The sequence below is a fragment of the Podarcis bocagei genome (assembly GCF_964188305.1).
Source record: "Podarcis bocagei genome assembly, chromosome: 7".
NCBI lineage: Eukaryota > Metazoa > Chordata > Lepidosauria > Squamata > Lacertidae > Podarcis > Podarcis bocagei.
This window is the reverse complement of record NC_138132.1, coordinates 90,549,791-90,570,934: the sequence shown is the minus strand read 5'-3', so window position 1 is coordinate 90,570,934 and position 21,144 is coordinate 90,549,791. Positions and strand designations below refer to the sequence as shown.

The window sequence follows — 21,144 nt, the reverse complement described above, 5'->3', positions numbered from 1 at the left end:
GGCGGTTTTTAATTTTAAATTGTTGTAACCCATCCTGGGACCTGCTGGCAAAGGGCAAGTGATAAATTTACTATTACTACATGGCCAGCAAGCAGTGGTGGCTGGTGCCTATTGGGACTGTTAGGGCAGAAGGCAGGGAGCCCAGCAGCAGGTGGCGCCAGAGCAAACTCCTCCTACTTTTGTCACCCACCTCTTTCCTTCCTGCTGAGTTCCACAAGGTGCTACACTGAGACAGAGGAAGAAGAGGAAGCTCACAACCAGTGCTGCCCCCTGGCCTAGTTGTAGGGGAAAAGGCAAGCAGGTCAGATTTGGCTGAGGGCAGACAGGGGGGCTATCTACCCACATGGACCAGCTTCTATTGCCTACAAAGCCCCCTCTATCTCTGCTTGGAAGGTGCTGCACACACATTTGCTGAGGCTACACAGAAATGTTGATCTCAAGAGAATGGCCTCTGTGACACATGGACCTCCCTCTGTGCTGTTCCAACGTCCATGCTCCTTCCAGGCATTGCTACGCTGAGGAGAATGGTTGCCAAGAAGGGGCAAGGCAGCAAAACCAGGGCAACCTGCACACACAGCAAGTCTAATGTTTCTGGTAAAGTGGGAAAGGGATGTAGCGGCAGCAGCAAATAATCACCAGCTGGTAACTTGCTCATTTCTCTGCAGATCATAGATTGATGCCACAGGCTTCACGTCACAGGCTAAGAGCCAGACTCACAACACCTCCACCCAGGCACTACCTGGAGGACCTTTGTAAAGAGCTACAGATGGTAACAGAGCACTCTCCCCAGCAGACTCCAAAAGTGTGAATTTTGAAGGACAGCTGTGTTTTGGTTTGCATATTGCTTCAAAAATGTTCATTCAATAGAGTTGCCTTTAAATGACAACTGAATCAAAATTCTTTCCTCCACCCCATATTCACTTTGTATCAGTGTTCTGCCAATGTGGAGATGTCCTATATGTAGCACTTAGGTATTTTCTAGATTGTCTCCTCTCCTATATACCACCCCATATTTGCAACCAAGTGGAGAGGCCCACAGTGGCCGATGGTGCGATATGCAGCAAGAGGCACTCTCTACAGTGGCACTCTGACTGTGGAATACACAGATTTGATAGATGCCAACCCTTATGGGTTTTAGGCCTCTGGTACAGACATATTTATTTCTTAGAGATTTGATTAAGTTGCCTGTAAACGCTTTGTCACTCCCATGGTGCTGTGATGCAATATGGCATGATTGTCAGATTTCACTTATTTTTATTATGTGCTCTGTATTTTTTCACTGTATCCTGATCTTGAATTGATTTAATAAACGGTGTTCAACACAACATAGGAGAATACTAAGGTTTATTTTGTTCACTTGTTGCACAAGGAACGTGTCATACTGCTGTAACATTGGCCACACGGCTTCCTGCAGAGAAGCAGATCATCAATCCCAGCACCATGCCTTCCTTTGGTGACACCTTCCAGCACCACCTGCAGAGAGAGCAGTCTGTAGTTTCATTCAGCCACCTGAAGAAGCTCAGCTGCCTGCACCTTTTCAAAGTCCTAGAATTAAGAGCCAAACAGCATGCAGCAACGTGTGCGTCTTAAGCGTAAAGTTCTGCAGCACCATCTCTCACTCCCCAGGGTTTGAGACCCTTGCCCTGACTACAGTCCTGACACAACAGCAGAAAATACACCCCCCACCAAAAAAAACCAACCCCTGCTTTTTGTCTTTGGAGGAAAGTTGCCATCGCTATCAGTAGCAGCCTCTCATCTCATTCAGGGCTCACAGCACTCCAGGAGTGTGATGCCACCGGAAGGTGCTCTGTTGCAGAAGGTCTTGTACAGTTACCATGCAATACAATGCAGCTTCAGCAGGAGATGTTCCCAGTTCTTGCTTTATTGGCCAAGGGAGCCAGCGTACAGCTTCCAGGTCATGGGGCCAGCAAGACTAGGCCGCTTCTGGCGAACCAGAGCAGCGCATGGAAGCGCCGTTTACCTTCCTGCTGGAGCGGTACCTATTTATCTACTTGCACTTTAACGTGCTTTGGAACTGCTAGGTTGGCAGGTTGTTGGTTTTTTGTTTGTTTGTTTTATTTATTTTTATTTGTAGCCAGTATTATTACACAAAATTTAAAGTTCAGCGATGTCTGCTTCTCACTGGTTTGCTCTTGCATGCTTCTAATGAAGTCAGAATCACCTGGGTCAATGATGCCGAGTGTATACACTCTGTAGCACTTTCCACAAGGGCGCTGTAGTCTAAACCACAAAGCCTCTTGGGCTTGCCGATCAGAAGGTTGGCAGTTTGAGTCCACGCGATGGAGTGAGCTCCCATTGCTCTGTCCCAACTCCTGCCAACCTAGTAGTTCAAAAGCATACCAGAGCAAGTAAATAGGAACTGCTGTGGCGGGGAGGTAAACAGTGTTTCCATGTGCTCTGGCACTCATCACGGTGTCCTGTTGCACCAGAAGCAGTTTAGCCATGCTGGCCACATGACCCAGAAAGCTGTCTGCAGACAAACACTGGCCTGAATGTAGAGTTGAGCACTACACTCCATGGTCAAGTTTGACTGGACTTAACTGTCCAGGGGTCATAGAATGATAGAATCTTAGCGTTGGAAGGGACCCAAGTGTCATCCAGTCCAACCCCCTGCAAAGCGGGAATCTCAGCTAAAGCACTCTTTACTTTTACCTTTAACTTTCCACAAGTTGTACCCAAATCAGTATTGTTACAGTGGGGCACACCAGTTTTCACCAACTTAGCATAGTACTCAGTCTCTGATTTCCTTAGAGCTGGACAGCTAGACAGAGCTGGCTGTCCTGCCAGATCATTTTCAGAGTTAGTTTGTATCCCAGTACATATTTTCCACTTTTCTTAACCAGCTGAAGTCTAAAATTTATGGACTCTGGGACCTTTTTGTCTTCTTAGCGACCACCATCCTGTCGGCTCACATCGACTCTGCCATTACCAGAGATGCACTTTCCATAAAGGGTCTTCTTAAGCTATTCCAACCAGTTGTGTCTTGAAGGCAGACCATAAATACTTACCTGTAGCTCACAAGTCTTGGAAATGGCTAGAGCCACCAGATGCCAGCCAGTGCCTCGATTCCCCCTCACAGACCACACTTTGTGCCATTCAGAGGAATTCCGGAGCATTATGTAGACGTTGATTTCACCTGCAAAGAGAAGGCCACTCAGAAACAGGCGTCATGCTGAATGATAAACCGCCACCAAGTAGCATTTTTAAAAGTTCAACACAGAGAGATTTGGCACAAATGTTCAACACTAAGCTATAAATGTATTTTTCCAGTTTTGGATAAAATGCACACTAGGAGTGGGGAATCTAACAGGATTGTCAAATGGGAAACTGCACTCACTCATGGGGGACAGGGAAGATAGGAGAGTACAGTGGTACCTCGGGTTAAGAACTTAATTCATTCTGGAGGTCAGTTCTTAACCTGAAACTGTTCTTAACCTGAAGCACCACTTTCGCTAATGGGGCCTCCCGCTGCTGCTGTGCCGCTGCTGTGCGATTTCTGTTCTCATCCTGAAGCAAAGTTCTTAACCCGAGGTACTATTTCTGGGTTAGCAGAGTTACTGGGTTACTGAAGCATCTGTAACCTGTGGTACCACTGTAAGTGGATAAATGGAAAAGAGCCCAGGTTTGCCCCCAATGGCACCTCCAGGTAGGTCTGGGAATGTCCCCCTTCAGAAACCCTGGAGAGTCACTGCCAGTCTTTATACAGTGGTACCTTAGTTCTCGAACTTAATCCACTCCGGGAGTCCGTTCAACTCCCGAAACCATTTGAAAAACAAGCTGCAGCTTCCGATTGGCTGCAGTAGCTTCCTGACACTCAATCAGAAGCCGCGGAAACTGCGCCAGACGTTTGGCTTCTGAAAAACATTCACAAACTTGAACACTTCCGGGTTTGCAGCATTCGGGAGCCGATTTGTTTGGGAGCTAAGCCGTTTGGGAATGAAGGTACCACTGTATACAGTTTTATGAAAGAGCAACCAATGATCTCACTCCCCGTAAGGCAGCTTCTTATGTAGGCACCTCACTTAAAGATACAGGGAGCAATGTTGTGTTATGGCTCTAACTCAGACTTCCTGACAGGATCCCCTCAACCACAGGAACTAAGGTGAGGTTGAAGGCAAATATGCAAAATATACCTTTTTCTTTTGCTGTAGGTGGCCTACCTACAGCCCATCTAAGAGAAGGACAACTCTGATACTAAACTTCTGCTGCCTTGTGGGACATCTTTGGAAGAAAAGTCTCAGGAGCAAACCCTACACCAATCCAGAGTGGAGTCCCTAAGATGGTTGGATGGCTGTCTGCTTCCTTCCAGCACCTCCTGCAGCCAAGCTGGTGCCAAACGTACTTCTCTGCTTTCCTTTGGACCACATCAGTGAGGCTGAGATGGGGGTCTTGTTGTCTGTATAGCCCAGGACCGCCTAGGATTGTGCCCACTTTGGTGCTGATAATGCAGCAATTTTACTTTATCCCTGAGGCACACTCTGTTGTTTGTTGAGACAGATAGATGCCAACAACAGGTTACCTACAGACTAAGGTGCTTGTGTTTCATTTATTCCAGACATAAAATCCCTCATCAGCACTAGGGCCTTAGAGAACTTTGGGTCACCCAGTTTTGGGAAATTGGGAATTAGGGTCTCAGCTGGCAGTCCAGAACTGTTGCACAAAGACAAGCCAGCCACCTACTGCCAGTCTCATCCACACACACTCCCTTTTATACAAAAGCCACTTACTCATGAGAAGGTCCCCTGGGCTGTACCAGAATTTGAGGCACCTGATGCCCTGCACAGCTGGGCTGACCAGAACAGCCTTTTGACTAGAATTGTGGGCCAAAGGCATCAGGGAAAGGTAGCCACCTGGTGAAGAGATGACACAGGTATAATTTGGACCATCATGACCCTTCACATATGACTAAGAATCTGGAGCTGATGTTGGGAAGCCCACCCACCCACCCCACCCCACCCAAGACAACCTGTAAATGGGATGGGAGGGAGAATGAGACGTCAATCATTAAAATGTTCCCAAAAGCAGAGGTCACTGCTTCTCACAGCAGAGGGAGGAACTCAACACCACACATTTCCAGTTGCTTCATCAGCAGATTTCTACTTGCCATGTAGAATTTTTCTCACAGGCCCATATAAGTTCAGCACAAACAGCTGGGCCTGGTGAGCATTTAAGGTCCCCAACCCTAATCTGCGGGTTGCCATTTGATTGGATTTTATTCTGATCCTGATCTGATTTTAGGATATATTTTAATTGATTGCCTGGTTTTATGTTAATGTGTTATATATTTGATGTTAGCCGCTCTGAGCCCGGTTTTGGCCAGGGAAGGTGGGGTATAAACAACAACAATTATTATTATCATTACAGTGGTGCCCCACAAGACGAATGCCTCGCAAGACGGAAAACTCGCTAGACGAAAGAGTTTTCCGTTTTGGAGGTGCTTCGCAAAATGAATCTCCTATGGGCTTGATTCGCAAGACGACAATGTCTTGCCAGTTCCTGCTGGTTTTTTCACCCTTCCCCCCCTTTTTCTAAGCCGCTAAGCCGCTTATCAGCTGATCCGATCAGCAGATAAGCCGCTAAAAGCCTCTAAAACCCACTAATAGCGCTAATCCGCTAATCCTTCAATGGGCTTGCTTCTCAAGACGAAAAAACCGCTAGACGAAGAGAATCACAGAACGGATTCTTTTCATCTTGCGAGGCACCACTGTATTATTAACCTCTCCTATCCTCCCTCCACATGCTGTTCTGGGGCTCTCCTGACCCTCCAGAGAGGATAGCAGAGGCAGGTGCAGGGGGGAACCCCCACTGTGTTTGTCATAGCCCTTGCAGAGGGCCAGATTTGGCCATCACCAAGAGAGCTCAAGTGAAAGATATGGAAACTCCACCAGCCAGTTCTCCTGATGCAAGAGACCTGCTGGATCTGACCAAAAGGTGCATATAGTCCAGCACTCAGTCCCACTTGTGTGAAAAGCACTCTCTCACTTGAGTTCTCCTAGTAATTGGGACCCAGAGACTTACTGAAAGTGCAGGTAATGTATAGCCCTTCTATGGCTGAACTCCCACCACTCAGAAGACCCTGCAGCACACCCCAAAGTGGAGCAGGAGCTGCATGAGAGCGCAGGAGTCACTTACCACCTGAGGTTGTGCAAGGCATTCCAGGGGGGCTTCCACCTCCCCCAGTCCTAATGAGCTGCTCCTGCCCCTCTTCAAGCACCCAGTCCAGGTCATCCTCCTTGCTTTGCTCCCAGCCACACAAGTCCTTCTCAAAGGGACAAAAAGTGGTCAGAGGCTGTGGAGCTTTCACAGTTCCTGGGGGCCCCACTTGGTTATTTCCCGCCTTTTTCAGAGCAGAAGGCAGCCCTTGGAGAAGAGTGGACAACATGGACATTCCAAATGGCAATGGTTCTGCTGCCTCCATTATGTCTGCCACATTTTCAACTGGGGAACCCTCATCCATGTGGCCTATAAATTCATGATCAATTTCCTCTGGCAGAGCAACACTCAGAGATGCTGGAGTTGCCATTATCTCTGCTAAAGACCTCTTGCCAACACGGTGGGCGAAGTTAGGGTTGTCTATAGGGGACACCCCATTTTCCTTGGACTTCATTTTCTCTGTATGGTTTCCAGACATTTCCTCCAGATTCACTACAATTTGGGTCTTGGAGGAGTGTCTGGGAAATTTTGTAGAGTGAGCCTGTAGCTCTCCATTTCCCATTCCTACAAGAGTCCCGTTGCTTAAAGGAAACCTACTGTGTTCATACCCCACCTCTGGTCTTCGGGTTCCATGTTCAGGCTGGAATTGTGTGATTTTAGTTGCTACAGTATGCTCCTCACGGGATCCCAGGGTGGAAACTCCAATTGTAGCTGTCTCGTGCGATTCAGGAGCTAGTGTGTTGGCATGGATCTCTAAAGCAGTTTCTCCACTTTTCATGGAAGATCTCCTTGCAGCCTCTTTTGCACCTGTCAGTAAGGTTGCCTGGTTTCCCCATGTGTCTAGAGGACTGGTACTGGATGCTGATGATGCTGGCACCATGTCCACTGCAAGAATCTTTGCCATAGATGTCATGGTTTCTTTCCTGGGCTGGCTACTGGTAGGCTGTCCTCTTAAGTTTATGTGTTTGGGAGACTTTAGCGAGCCAATAGTCAGGAGCAGAGCCGTCCCTTCAGCAGCAACTTGGGGCAATCCTGTTGGTTCCATATCTAATGAGGGAGATTGTGCCCCATTTCTGCCAGCTGTGGCTTTCCAAGTAGGAGTTGTTGCCAAGTTCATCACATGGAGGGACATCTTTTCTGTGGCATTTGCTGGTTCAGACATTTCTCCTTCTGCAAGGGTTTCTTTAAGCTTAGAGGAAGGTTTTGTTTCCAAGAATTGTGTAGGTGGGCTCTCAGTCTTCATCACGGGTTCTGTTCTCCTCAAAGGAGAAGAGCTTTGGGGTCCCTTTAAAGCTGGTTTGCTGGAAAGCAAGATGGTGGATAAATTGAAAGAGCCAGCAGTAACAGATCCTTCATCACTTGCCACAGTCCTCTTTGGGGTCCTTGTCTGCATCAGTTGACTCACCATTGCTGATGAAGTGTGGTCTTTAGGAGGACGACTTGCTCTTCTCACTGGCAGAGAGTCCCCTTTGGAGGTAGGGCTATGATCTCTCTTTTCTGATCCTGAATGTTCTTGGCTTGTAGTTTCCAATTTGGGCAACACGCGTGTGGATGTTAGTCCATATTCCGTCCCAGGTGAAGAGCCTGCCAATTCCCCATTGCATGGTCTTTGGGGTGCTGCTGCTCCTGGCCCATTAGGATTCCTGATCTGCACCACACCAGGGAGGCCAGTTGTTACTGAGGGGGTAGAAGAACGCTGCCATGGAGTACCTGCCACCCGGTATTTAGGTTGGGTGGACATCTGGTCCTCAAATGGCTCAGGGGAAAGCAAAGATGCTTTCCAATGAGTCTTGGCTTCTTCGGAGTGTCCAGTTCTAACTTCTTTTTCATGGCTCACCCTGAATTCTTGTGCTGTAGATGGCCACATTGTTGTAATGGACACTGTTTCTAAAGTGTGTTCAAATTCTTCCCCGTGTAGATCTGCAAAGGGGCCCCATCCTGGAACATGGGCACTAGGGCCATAGACTTTGGTCTTGCTTGGCTGTTGCAACCATGAAGTTTTGTGTCTTGTTTCAGCAGGTCTAGAGGTGTGGGACAGAGGAAGAGGAAATGTTCCCTCTGTAGGATGTATATCCTGGTTGGTTTCCATTGCCAGTGAAGCCCAATCTTGTAAAGTGGAAGTTTGGCTTGGCAGTTCTGCATGGACAAGGGTCTGCTCCTCAGCCTCCAGCTCAGGTTCAGTAACTTGCACTAAGAGAGGCCCTGGTGGTGTGTGTGTTGTAAGTGCCTCTTTTCTGTAGCCCTTCCTGGCCAGCTGAGCAGCTGACCGATCAAACTGTTCCACTTGGGTCTGGTTGCTCTTTGAGTAAGTTGCTACATTTAGCTTGGAAACGGCAAGAGGGCCTATGACAGAAGCCCAAGGGGATGGGGCTCCAGCAGTTGCCTGACTAAGGTGGCTTTCCTGAGCCTCTGGACTTCCAAGAGAGGGAAGCCCCTGGGTAGCAAACATGCCAGGTTCCAATCTATGTCTTGTATACTGTTCTTTGGTGCTAGAAGATAGCACGTCGGTTGGCCTGCTCCCTTCCTTGGTGTGGAAGCTTTCCGTTTCCTTTTTCATAATCTCACTCTGGCTCTCAATTGTGCCAAAGCTTCCCAGGCTTTCCACTTCACTGTGTTTGGTTTCTTCCAGTCCCACCACACCGGAGGCTGTGATCAAGTTCCTGGAGGCTCTTGGAGAGGCTGTTGTGTATGAAGACCCTGCTTCAGCCTGGACTATGGGGGTTGTAGAAGCAGTGCTACCTGTTTCATTTCTAAAGATGCTTATGGTCTGAAGAAATAGCTCAGCCAGCTGTTTCCCAGTTTGGTTTTCCATTGCAGAGAAAGGGCGGTCCTCAGCTGGGCTTGGGGAACCATGTCTATCCTTGGCCTCACTGCTTCTCATTAATGGGGAGCTTCCAATCTCCATAGCAGTAGATAGTTGTCCTCTCACCATAGTAGTAGGCAGTTCTGTTCTATGCTCTATGTGCATAGCTCTTGTTCCAAAAGGTGTCCGGTCCAGAGCTTTCTTACCAAGTCTTGTGGCAGATCCCTGGACCGTTCTCATTGGAAAGGCGTCTGGGCTTTTGGTCAGAAAGGAAAGCGAAAGCTCCACCTCTGGAGCACTGCTTGTCATTGCTTCTACGGGGCTTTGGTCACTTGGTATGTCGACCTCCTCATAGCTTGGAGGCTGGCTTCTCAACTCCCTTGCACTACTGGTGGGATTCTGCAGAGTTTGCGGTTCAGAAGTCTTCTGGGCAACACCACTCACTGCCATTTCTCCAGATACGGTTTGATGCAGCATCTCTTCTGTAACCACTAGAGATTTTTCACTCCCTTCTGCTTTACCAGGGGTGTGTTGAGACATTGTCCTTTGCATTTGCTTCTTTGGCCCAGGTGACCAAACCTCCCTTGTCTGGGCTTCTGTGGTACTAATGTTTTCACCAACAACCTTGCTTGATGGTGCGATGGTCCCCAGAGGCTCTCTGGCAGGATGTGGCATTTCACTGGACGACGCTATAGAACTGAGATTCCAGGCAGCAGATAATTTGGGTTTGTTTTGCGTTGTATGGGGCTTAGGCTCACTTGGAATGAAGTCCATTACATTCTCTTTGATGACTCCCTTGGTAGATGCCTCTGAAAACAAAGCAATTAGAACTTCTGTCATTTATCATACATCTTCCCAGCCACATGTTCCTGTGTCATGTCACATGTCCTGTGTCAAAATCTTCCCAATTTCTTGAAAGTTTTCTTCCCCTTTGAAAGATGCTTCTGTGTTGTAGCCAACATTAGTCAAAGCAGACCCACTGAGTCATTGGTTGTGTATGCAACTTATACTCAAAGAACATTCTTTCCCTCAAAGAATTCTGGGCACAGTAGAGTTTACAATTCCCAGAAACCCTTAAACTACAGTGCCCAGAATAATTTGAGGGAAAGAAAATGCTTTCAAGGTATAGCATGTACACAGCATAACTAACTCAGCTCCATTAATTTCAGTGAATCTTAGTTGGATACAACCCTCAATTACCGTATTCCCCCTCATTCTCAAGCCACTATAGAATTCTGGCAGGAAATTGTTCTGAATAATGTTTTTCTCCCCATAAACCTTTCTTCAGCAATCTGCAGCCTTCCTGGCTGCTCAAACCTCCTGATCTGGAAAAGCTACATAGGAGGCATTATCTCACAGGCACCCAGGAAGGCTGCAGAGTACAGATCTCTGGTGAGCAGATTGGGAGAATGAAAGAAAGGACACTCCCACAACACCCTTTGGCTAAACTCAGAAGTAAGGCAAGTGCAACACAACCCCTGCACCCCCCCCATGAGAATTTCACCAAACTATTCTCCCTTTTGATAATGTGCAAATGCAGTTCCTTCTCTCATTAACTGAGGGAGAATGGCTTTTTAAAAGGCATAAGAAATTTAGCACAGCACTGCTTCACCCATTGTTAAGTTGTGTGCATCAAAAGAGATGTGTACATGAACACAATTATGTTTATCATGCCAGACACTTTTCGAGAATCATAGCTGGCTGCAGCTGGGGACACTCAAGAGCCAACCTTCAACTCCCTTGATATTTAAGGCGAGGAAGAACCTTAGCTGTGTGGGGTAGAGAAACCAAGAAACTGAGGGTTCATTCAGACTTCTTTTAAAGCAGTGTTTCCCAACCGGTGTTCCGCGGCACACTAGTGTGCCGCGAGACGTTGCCTGGTGTGCCGTGGGAGGGAGGCGGGCGAGTCGGGCGGCGAGAGGCGGGGCGGCGGCGGCGAGGAGAGGCCGCCCAGCGCGGGGCTCTCGCCGTCTGCCTGCCTGGCTGCCTGCGTGGCGCTGACGTCACGGGGCTGTAACGTGCCCTACATAGGCACACATGGGGCGGCGAGCGAGCTCCCTCCCATATCCCATCGCCGCTCGCTTCGGCCGGCCTACTGGGCTGTCGCAGGCGGAAGGCCTGCGCATGCGCGAGGTTTTCGCACCTTCGGGATTCCCTTCACGCCTTCCTCCTCCCGGGGCCTTGAGAGCGCGGGAAGCGGCAGTGCGAGACCGGCGTTGAGCCTGGTAGGTATTGCGCTTGCCAAGGCAGTCATTTGGGAAATGAAAACTTGCAAAGCAAGCAACCAGCTCAATCTGAAGTACGTGTATGCTTAATATCCTGTATCTGAAACCTGTTCTGCCCCCTCCCCCACACTTGGTGCCATTTTCATCTACACATGCAGCAGAGTAAGTTGACCCAGAATAGTACCAATTCAGATGGCAGATGGGAGAATGACAGTGCTGAATGCTTTCCCATGTAGAACAGTCCCTGCAAATAAAAACCTAGCATATTTGGAAGAGGGATGCTAGCCTAACCATTACCTTCTATGCTGTTACTATTTTTTTATTTTTTTTTACATAAGTAAAAAGTGACCTTTCCCCATCTGGCATGGTGGTGTGCCTCGAGATTTTTTTCATGAAACAAGTGTGCCTTTGCCGAAAAAAGGTTGGGAAACACTGTTTTAAAGCTCTGTGTCTGGGGTTTTTTATTATTTTTGTCCCAGTGCCTTCCCTGGGAAAACCCGCATTTTACTACTAAATCAAAGCAAATAGCCAACACATGGAAAACTCAATTGCACGCATGCATAAGCGTTCAAAATATAGGATTTGGGAAACTAAGCTTTGTTGAGTCTTCATTCTCTTACCTGGCTGTGCTGCAGCCTGAGAACATTTATAAAGCTTGTTGACTCTGGCAACATCTGAATTGCTCAGGTTCCACCTTTGTCCAAGAAGGGTCAGGGAACTGGAGAGTGGTGTTATGGTGGGTGAGCCAGACATGCTGAAGGCATTCCTAGTGGAGGCAAAGAAATAAAGCAGTGTGAGCCACTCTTGTACATACACAGGTGGACAATTCTGGTTCTGCTTAGCATAGGAAGGTGCTTTATATCTAGCTCCAAGCATAGTACCACCCACTCTGACCGGCAGCAGCAGCCCAGAGTCTCAGGTACAGAAGGGTCTTATCTGCTACTCAACCCTTTGAACTGGAATGTAAGAAGCTAAGAAGAGCCTGCTGGCGTACAAGAACACATCCCGTCGGTGGCAGCCAGTGACTGGTATTCAGAAGCACTACTGGCTCCAAACTGGAAATCGCCCATAGCCAGAATTCTTCATGCAAACAATGCACTCTTGCTCCCAAGTCATGGTCCCACCACAAGGGTCCCTATCACCAGCCGTCCCATCAGATAGCCAGTGTAGGTCACGTTCTTCAGACACAGTGACTCAGACACGTCCGAAGGCTTACCAAAGAATATGCATGTAAGAACAAGGAGCACGAATGGCAGGCTCCAAACAGGTTCGAAAATTCTGCCCTTACTAGAAATGCACCTGCTTTTGCAGACAGTCACCCAGAACATGCAGCACCCCTTTGGCAATGTGGACATACCTGCCCTGGCCCTGCTCCACTGCCAACAAGAGGCAGCCCAGGGTGCTTCACATGTCCCCAATATTTTCTTTATAATACCTAGGAGCCTTCTTGTAGGTTTGCTTACCTGCCATAGTGCATTACAGAGGAGTAGTCATAATCCACCAGCATGTTGGTATTCCAAGACTTCATGAAGTTTATTTCAAAGCCTGTGAATCCAAGAAGGGGATTAGGTCTACAAGCAGGAGGGTCTCAGCAGCAGTGGATAACAAGCATTCAGAGTCCCTGGTCCCACTACAGGGGAGGAAGTCCCAAGTGAATTTGATAGATTTGGCATTAAAAGCGAATTGGGTTTAATTCCCCCCATCCCACCCCTAGTCCTGGCAGCTCAGCAGAGAGGCCAGAGAGCTGCGTTTAGTCATTGAGCACAAGGTCCCCACCCCAAACAGCCTGGCAGCAGCTCTCCAGGTTTCAGGCAGGGGGTATTCCCTCCCTCACATGCTGGAGCCAGGGTCTAAGGAGGCAGCCTGTTGTGGGGGTGCTTGGTCATGCCCCCTCAAAAAAATACACCTGGGGCCACACTGTGCCACTGCACAGAGCCAGCTAGAAAAGCCGAAGCACCCATTACCAGTCAAGATTTCATCCCAGGAGATGCTGATGTACTTGTCCCGGTCTGCTCTGGAGTGCTCATGCCAGAAGCCCACAACATGCATGAGCTCATGCAGTGCCACCCCCTTCCCCTTGAGGAGGCAAGCGGGCGCCAAGGAAACCACCTGCATCCCACCAATGCGTCCAACACTGGAGAAGCAGCTGGAGAGAGAGAGCGAAAGAGATGCGTTAAGAAGTTGTATTGCAACCAAACAACCTATCCCATGCCTAAGGAGCCAATGCTCATAGGGTACCAGCCTGCCTATTTAAATATAGATAGCCGTTTTGTGGTAGAAAAAGCAAGGGAACACAACAGTACATAAAATCTGCATTGGAAATCTACAGAAAGGTCTAGCAATAAAAAGCAAAAGCAATATACTAAAATGGTAACAACCCTTCAGCAAACTCCAAGAGCCACAAAAAACACAATGTTCTAGTAACATTGTGAAGTAATCTTCAAACCCATCAATGCAATGGGCCTTTTGGATGTCGCTGGAGAGGAAATTCTACAACCATGGTGCCACCACTGAAAAAAATATTCCTAGTAGACAATGTCTTGTACTCAGTAGCATTGTATGCATGTTAATAGTCTTACAAGTGCTAAGTTAGGTTCTATTTTATATAAAAAAATAAGGATTCTAGGGTTGTAGTATTATAGCCATCCCACCTCTTTCGTATGCAGGTTCTGGGTGGTAGCAGCTGGTCCAAACAAGTGTGCTTCACCCAGCTATGTCCACCAGTCACACCAGATCAGCTCCTTCATCCCTGATCATTATCATAAGGATTTGTGGGTGATGGTCTGTGTTCACCCACAAATCAATTTTCTCCCACTTCTGTATTTAAATATGCATTCCTAAAAGCTCAAAACAAACTGTTTTGAACCATGAACTGCATCAGAATATTTTCTAAATACAACATCCAGCAAATAACCAACTTCTGATCCACAAATTAGGTCCATACATATGAAGTGCAGAAAACTTTATAAGCCAACACTCAAACTTGCTAACCTTTGACATGTACCCCCAAATGAAGTTTTGGATTTGAAACCGGGACTTCAAAATTTGATTGTTCCTCGTCTGTTCAAGGGGAAATTCTACCAACTGGTTAAAATCAAGACATTTATCTTTCTACAGACGTGTATTACATGTTGTTAAAAGCAGCTCCCATATACCACCCAGAGTTGGCTACTTTTGAAGAATGTCATCGCATGTCTAGCACAACTGCAAATATCCAAAAATCAACATTTCCAAGATCCTTTTCAGCACATGGCCCATCCCAAAATTTTGACTGGTGCTCTCCAAATGATCTGGGACTACAGCTTCCATCGTCCACAGCTGGCATGATTATCTGCATATTAGGCCAGGAAGTTGAGCTGCAGAACAAAACTGGAGGAGGCAGAGGCACTGGAAGGAAGAGAATCTAGCTTTTGCAGGTGGTGGGTCATCCACTAGGAGACCACCCCATTACTCCCCAGTAAGAAAAATCTTGCAAGTCACTACTAACCCAGAGAGCGGGGCAATGGCAATGAAATCTCTCTGGTTGGAATAAGGGACAAACTTGATGCACGTGAACTTTGAAAAGTCTTCAAATGCTCCCTTGAGTATCTTCACACTGGATTCGTCTGGCAGGAACAATAAGAATACAGGCAAGAGCAGTGTCAGAATGCTCAGAGCAGAATCCTTTCCCTCAGTATAAGAGCACTTGGCAAGTTCAGCTTATCAAATGCAAGACATTTAAGTAGGCCTGTCCCCTCCTGTTGCACACATCAACACACCCTCAGCCCCTTCCCTTGTCCCTGCCTCCCAATCACAGTCATCCAGGGGAGTCAACGCTATCCTGGTAGCTTGCTCTCATTCCAGTGAGAAGCAAGGAGGATATCCTGGAGCCAGTAGTGGCGGCAGAGAGTCACAGAGTTAAGTCATGAAATCTGTTCCCACAGGATGTCATGATGGCCACCAACTGAGATAATTTTAAAAGATAATTTGACAAGTTGATGCAGTATAAGGCTAATGATGGCTAGTAGCCACGATGGCTGTGTTGGAAGCAGAATCCTCATCATTATCTACTATGAGAACTATAGTTCTAACAACCATTCTCTTTTTCCCAGGGAACTCTGGGAACTGCAACTCTGTGAAGGAAATAGGGGTCTCCTGACAACTCTCATCACCCTTAAAATACTACAGTTCCTAGGGCTTTGGATGCATAGTGTGGATTGGGGGGGGGGCTAAGTTATTCAGCACCTTGATCATTCAAAACTTGGCCTCCCAACCCAACACCAGTAGCAGCCCCAGGAAAAAAATGGAGGAGGGCACAGAAGGGGCAAAGTATAGTTCTAGATGGACAAGCTGTTAAGAGCTCTGAAAGAAAAATAACAGTAAATGTTAATGTCAGGAGTCTTGCTTGGGGAGAGAAGGCTGTTTTGCCAGAAAGGTGGAAGATGGATCCACTTGCTCCTCAACTGGACTCCATCCAGTCTCCATCACCTCTCCCTCAGCAGCACGGCTGGGCAAATCCATTCATTTATCTTTATTCTCTCACTGTCCCTATTCCAAGTTCAATTCTCCACATCAGTTTATGACTTAAAAACTGCTTATGAAAATTCATCAGCATTTCACTGCTAATTTCTCCCAAAAGGCACATCTTTGTATGCACTTTTGCCCAACTTAATGTCTTTCTGTATGTTAGTTTCACAAACACGTACATTTTTATGCACACCCAACTTGTGTACACATTTTTGCTGGTATTGCAAGCCTACAAAACTGCACTGAACAGTCAGAGAAGTGCTAATTTTGAAGGATGGCCATCCGCTTGTGCATTTTGGAAAGTGCTAATGAGCCAAATTTGCCTATACAGTGGTGCCTCGCAAGACAAAAATAATTCGTTCCGCGAGTCTTTTCGTCTTGCGATGTTTTTCGTCTTGCGAAGCACGGTCCGTCGCAACTGCGCCTCTTCAAGCGGCTTTAAGAAAAAAGTGCAAGACGTTTTCATCTTGCGAAGCAAGCCCATAGGGAAATTCGTCTAGCGAAGCAACGCAAAACCGAAAAACCCTTTCGTCTAGCGAGTTTTTCGTCTTGCGAGGCATTCGTCTTGCGGGGCACCACTGTAAATGCAAAGTGTGGGCTTATCCACACTTACCTTTCCCTGGTCCATGCTTTATAGCTCCATGTCTGAATCCCCCCCCCCCTTTTTTTTGCTCTGGAGCTTTCCCCATGAAAACCCCCACTCTTTAGCACTCAATCGGAACAAATGGAAATCTGCAGAAAACCCAACTGCTGTTTGCTCCAATTCAGCTTTAAAGAGGTTTTCAAAGGGAAAACTCTGGGGCAAAGAAAAAGGGGGGGTTCTCAAACAGAGAGCTTTAAAGCGTGGAACTGTGCCTGGAAAGAGCAGGGCAAAAGGTAAAGTATGGGCAAGTCCTGAATCAGGTTTCTACCCTATCTCTATGTAACGAATGCCATGTCTGAATGGGCCGCAAGATGGCTGAAGAATGCCACACAAAATGGATGCTGTTAATGAACAATTGATGAACTATGTTGATCAAAGAGCTAATGGACTGTTCATGTTCTGGCAAAAGTACTGTACCTGCAAGGAAGCGTAAAGACCAAGCAATGCTGGTTACAAACAATGAGTATCGTACAAAAGTTACAGAAGACCAGGTACAAACAATGAGAGTTGTGATATGCCAACAACATGCTAAAGACAAAGGACTGCCAAGAGCATGCTAAGGACGGAGGACTGCCAAGAACATGCCAAAGGCAGTGAGAAATGCTAAGATTCAGATGAACACACAAAAAAAAACCTCCCTAAGACTGAGACTTTTCAGATGAGTCTGTGTGTCAGACGCAGCTGGGGCCTTGCTGTCTGATCACCCAGGACTCTTACTGGAACTTGATCACTTCCAGGAAAGAGGCAGTGAGTATGTTTGCTTGTGTGTTTGCATGAGTGACTGAGTGCATGTTCCCTTGTCTTGTTATGTCTTATGTTAAGCAATAAAGAAATGTTATGTAGAAATTCCAATATATTGGTTGTCTGACTGCTTACTTGTGTTCTTCCTGGAGTGCACTGAATCTCATTTATGCTAAACAGCTAAACAGATAAAAGAACCTAAGTTATTCATAACATCTATGCCCTGTTCCTACTGGAAGAGGTTCCAAAGTTTGTCACTTACCATATTTGTAGGAGATTACATAGGGAATTTGGACAATCCCTCTCTTCTTTGGCCACCTTGGGTTGGCAGATGGGAACAGCCTGAAAGGACTCTATATGGGAGAGAATCAGCACCACTTTCACATCAGAAGCTGCATTGTAATGTGCCAGACCGTTGCCAGCACTGGCTGGCAGCAGCTCTCCAGGGTTCCAAGGAAGAACTTTTCCAGGGACTGAACCTGGGGCCTTCAGCTTGTCTGCCCACTGAGCTGCAGCAGCCCTTCCACAAACAGAATGCCAAGTTCTCCTGTTAGGGACACTCCTGAGGTCACACCAAGGATTGCAGTGACCTCATCGGTCTCTGGACAGCAGTTTTTATGCCCTGCTTGTTCTTTTACTCTTTTAGTTTACAGAAGCAACCCAGCAGGCAATACCAAATTGTGGGCCAACACAGGCTGCCAACACAATGCCAAGTTGCTGAAGCAAATCAGGCTGGGCAGAGCACCTGGAAGCCTCATGTGTGGCTCTCTGAGATGCACAGAAAACAGGCAGGATAGAAATGCAAAAGGGTTGCTTTAGGCACCAGTGTTCTAGGGGCACAAAGCTAACAGAATCTCCTGGGCTGGTGAGAATGGGCTTCCCAGCAGTGCAAATACGTAGCAGCTTCAGAGTTTTTCTCAGGACTGCAGCAGATGAATTCATGCAAACTATCAGTCATCCTCCTCTCCCACACAGTAGGGTTGCCATATTTTAATAGGTAAAAATCTGGACACAAAAGTTGTTGAGAGAGTAAAAAAGGAGGTTTTTAAGGAATATATTTTTAAGGAAATTCACCAAAATCTACACTTACATACAGATTTCAGCCATTTCCGTCCAAACATATTTTCTGACAACCAAATCCCAGCTATGTCTGGGAAATTCTGGACATATGGCAATCATACCGTATGGGTAGTTTGGTAAGCAAGCAAGCTGCTCGTGTTACCCGGATTCAATGGGATGCAACAGGATGTAGAGAGCAAGGATAGCAAGAGCAGTGTTCTTCAGATGTTTATGAGCTGCAGTTCTTATCACCCCCTGATCACTGTGATTGCTGGCTGGCGCTGATGTGAACTGTAATCTGAATGCAGCCACTCCTGATGTAGAGGCCCATGCGTAAATCAAGTAAATATATAAAAATACTTAACTGACCAACTGTGTAGCAGATAACTCGGTTCTGAACCACCCCCCCCCAACATAAAGCCTGCCCCTAAAATAAATCCTGGCTACGCCCACGGCCTGGCCACACTCAGATCTTCCACTAAGTCATCTTAGGAAAGAGTCTGTCTCTTGCACCAGTTCTGCCATCATTACCTACCGCTTTGATGATATCCCCCTCGATCAGAAAACTGCTTTCTGGCGCCCCTGGAAAAATCAGCTCTGGGAAGAGAAAAATGGGCTCAGTACCTGGCAGAAGCCTTTACCTGATCAAGTAGCCTAATACAACAGACTAGAGCTGAAAGCAAATTGCTGCAGTTTTTAACTTCAGACCTGCCACTCTGGTCACTCACATTTTGGATGCAACATTTCCTAACAAAATTCAGGTTTCTCATACACATTTTCCCATCTCTGGGTTGATTTTGGCAGCATCAGAGATCTTAGATGGTGAACACTGCATTTGATAGATGACACCCACAGCATGGCTTTCCCCAAAAGCACTCCAGGAACTAAAGTTTGCTTCTTACAGAACTAACAAACTACAGTTCCCAGATTGGGGGGGGGGGGGCATGGGCTTCAAATGTGTGGTGTGGATGTAACCATAGCTATACAATGGGATCCACTGCAAGAGAACAAAAGTTGCACACAGCGTCCCAATAACCATCTGTGCTGGATGTAGCAGGGATCTGCACTTGAGTAGAATTTTTGGAATTTGAAAGCTGAAAAATCCAGCACACCCTAGTGCTGCAGTTCCACCCAGTCACTGGCGGTGCCAGCCCTCAAGACTGGCAGCTATCCTTGAATGCATGCCTGGCAATATCAAGCCCCAAGTGTGGCCAAATAAGGTTCCCAGTGGCCAGGGTTGAGTGAGTGGTTTCAGTGCACCCCTGCATATAGCAGGGTCATGAACCCCCCTTTAGGCAGGGCAGCCTCTGCTTAAGGGGCATTTCATTAAAAGAAACACAAGGCAAAATAAAGAAACACAAGGCGGAATAGTAGGAAACATGACAGTGACTATTAGTTTTGGGTCAATTTACTCATGAAAGTGACCCAAACCTTGCAACTTACAAAAACAGCAGACTGAACCAGGGCAATGGGGGGAAATGTATAAATCAGCATATTAAAGTGCTTGCTACTACAGTAAGTAAGTAGTTTCATCATTTATAGGCTGGGGGTGGGGGCATGTGCTCTTCAGAGTCAGCCGAAGTACTTACCTTGGTTAATGTCAAGGATGTCATCAGGGGGATCCCTGGCCTCATCCCAGTCACTCCCTTGGGCGTGCTCAATGTAGAAGGTGTCTCCCCGGCCATGTATGGGCAGCGCTAGAGAGAGGCACACCCATTGCATCAACATCCACACCTCGTTGGAAGGACCCAAGAGGAGGCTAGCCACATAGGAAGCCAGCGTGGTGGAAAGGCCAGGACCTGGAAGGCCTGGGTTCAAATCCCCACTCAGCCATGAAACTCACTAGGTGGGCCAGTCACAGCCTCTCAGCTCAACATACCTCACAGGGTTGTAGTGAGGATTAACTGAGAGGGAGAACCATGGTCTCTTTGAAGTAAAAAGTGGGATATAAATTCAATAAATATTGGAAATTGCCTTACACTAGGTCAGGCTTCTTATTCATTTAGCTTACCAACTTCTACACACTGACTTTCCCAAATCTCACCCATCATCACCTGTTACCTGAACCATTCAATTCAACCTGGGGCCTTCTGAATACAAATCAGGTGCTCTGCCTCTGAGCTATGCCTCCTACTGCTGTTTCAGGATGCAAAACAGCCTAGGTCATGTTGATGCTTTACTCACATCCCCACCATACATTTACAGTACATAGTTTCCCACCTCAAAGAATCCTGGGAACTATAGTTTGCTGTGTGTGCTGGGAACTGTGCCCTAATAGCTCTCGGCACTCTTAGCAAACTACAGTTCCCAGGATTCTTTGGGGCGGGTGGAAACCATTACTGTGTGAAGTGGTATAAATGTGCTCTGAGCATATAGTGTGAAAGTGACCAAGGCATTACAGATTTATGGCTACTCTCAGGGCTTCTGAAGACAGGAAGGGCTTCTAACAAGTCCTGAGAATGGTGGGCTAATGGGAGTCGGTTCTTAAGGGGAAGCTGTGACCATTTTAAAACCAGTTTTAGATCTGCACCACAGCCAGCACTGAATAGCACAACAAACATAATGTAAATTTAACTCGGTATCCCTACTAATCACTCTTCTGCCACCAGTGACCAAAAAAGAACCTTTGCTGTTCAGTTTGCTTTGTCAAGAAGATAAATACTAGGCTTCACCACAGGATGGCAAACTTGCAAATAACACACTGAATTAGACACAGATTACTGAGCATTTTATATCATACTTTTTGCTGCTTCAAGTACCTACATTTCTCTATTTTTGCAACAGTCATCCTTAAGCAAAGCATTGTGCAGATAGAAGGCAAGGAGTGTGAAAGCAGCCTAGCTGAACATGCTACCTAACCCAGACAGACCCCAGGATAGCCCCCCCCCCCTTTAATAGCAGCTTGCTTAAAACATATGGCCACCAAAAGGTTTAAGAGTCATACCACAGACAGAGCCCCTGGCCAAGTGAGGCCAAAGCACGCTACTTTCCAG

The 21,144-nt window shown here is 47.0% G+C and overlaps 1 protein-coding gene across 1 annotated transcript; it reads right to left on the bottom strand.

The window, feature by feature from the left end:
* Nucleotides 1–1,353: 1,353 nt before the first annotated feature.
* ASTL (astacin like metalloendopeptidase) lies at nt 1,354–13,949 on the bottom strand (the record flags this gene model as incomplete). Its single annotated transcript, XM_081202277.1, has 8 exons — nt 1,354–1,473; nt 3,030–3,157; nt 4,749–4,871; nt 6,154–9,786; nt 11,823–11,968; nt 12,666–12,747; nt 13,167–13,348; nt 13,933–13,949. 8 exons carry the CDS (start codon nt 13,947–13,949, stop codon nt 1,354–1,356), a joined length of 4,431 nt encoding a protein of 1,476 aa, XP_081058403.1.
* Between the last annotated feature and the right edge of the window lie 7,195 nt (nt 13,950–21,144).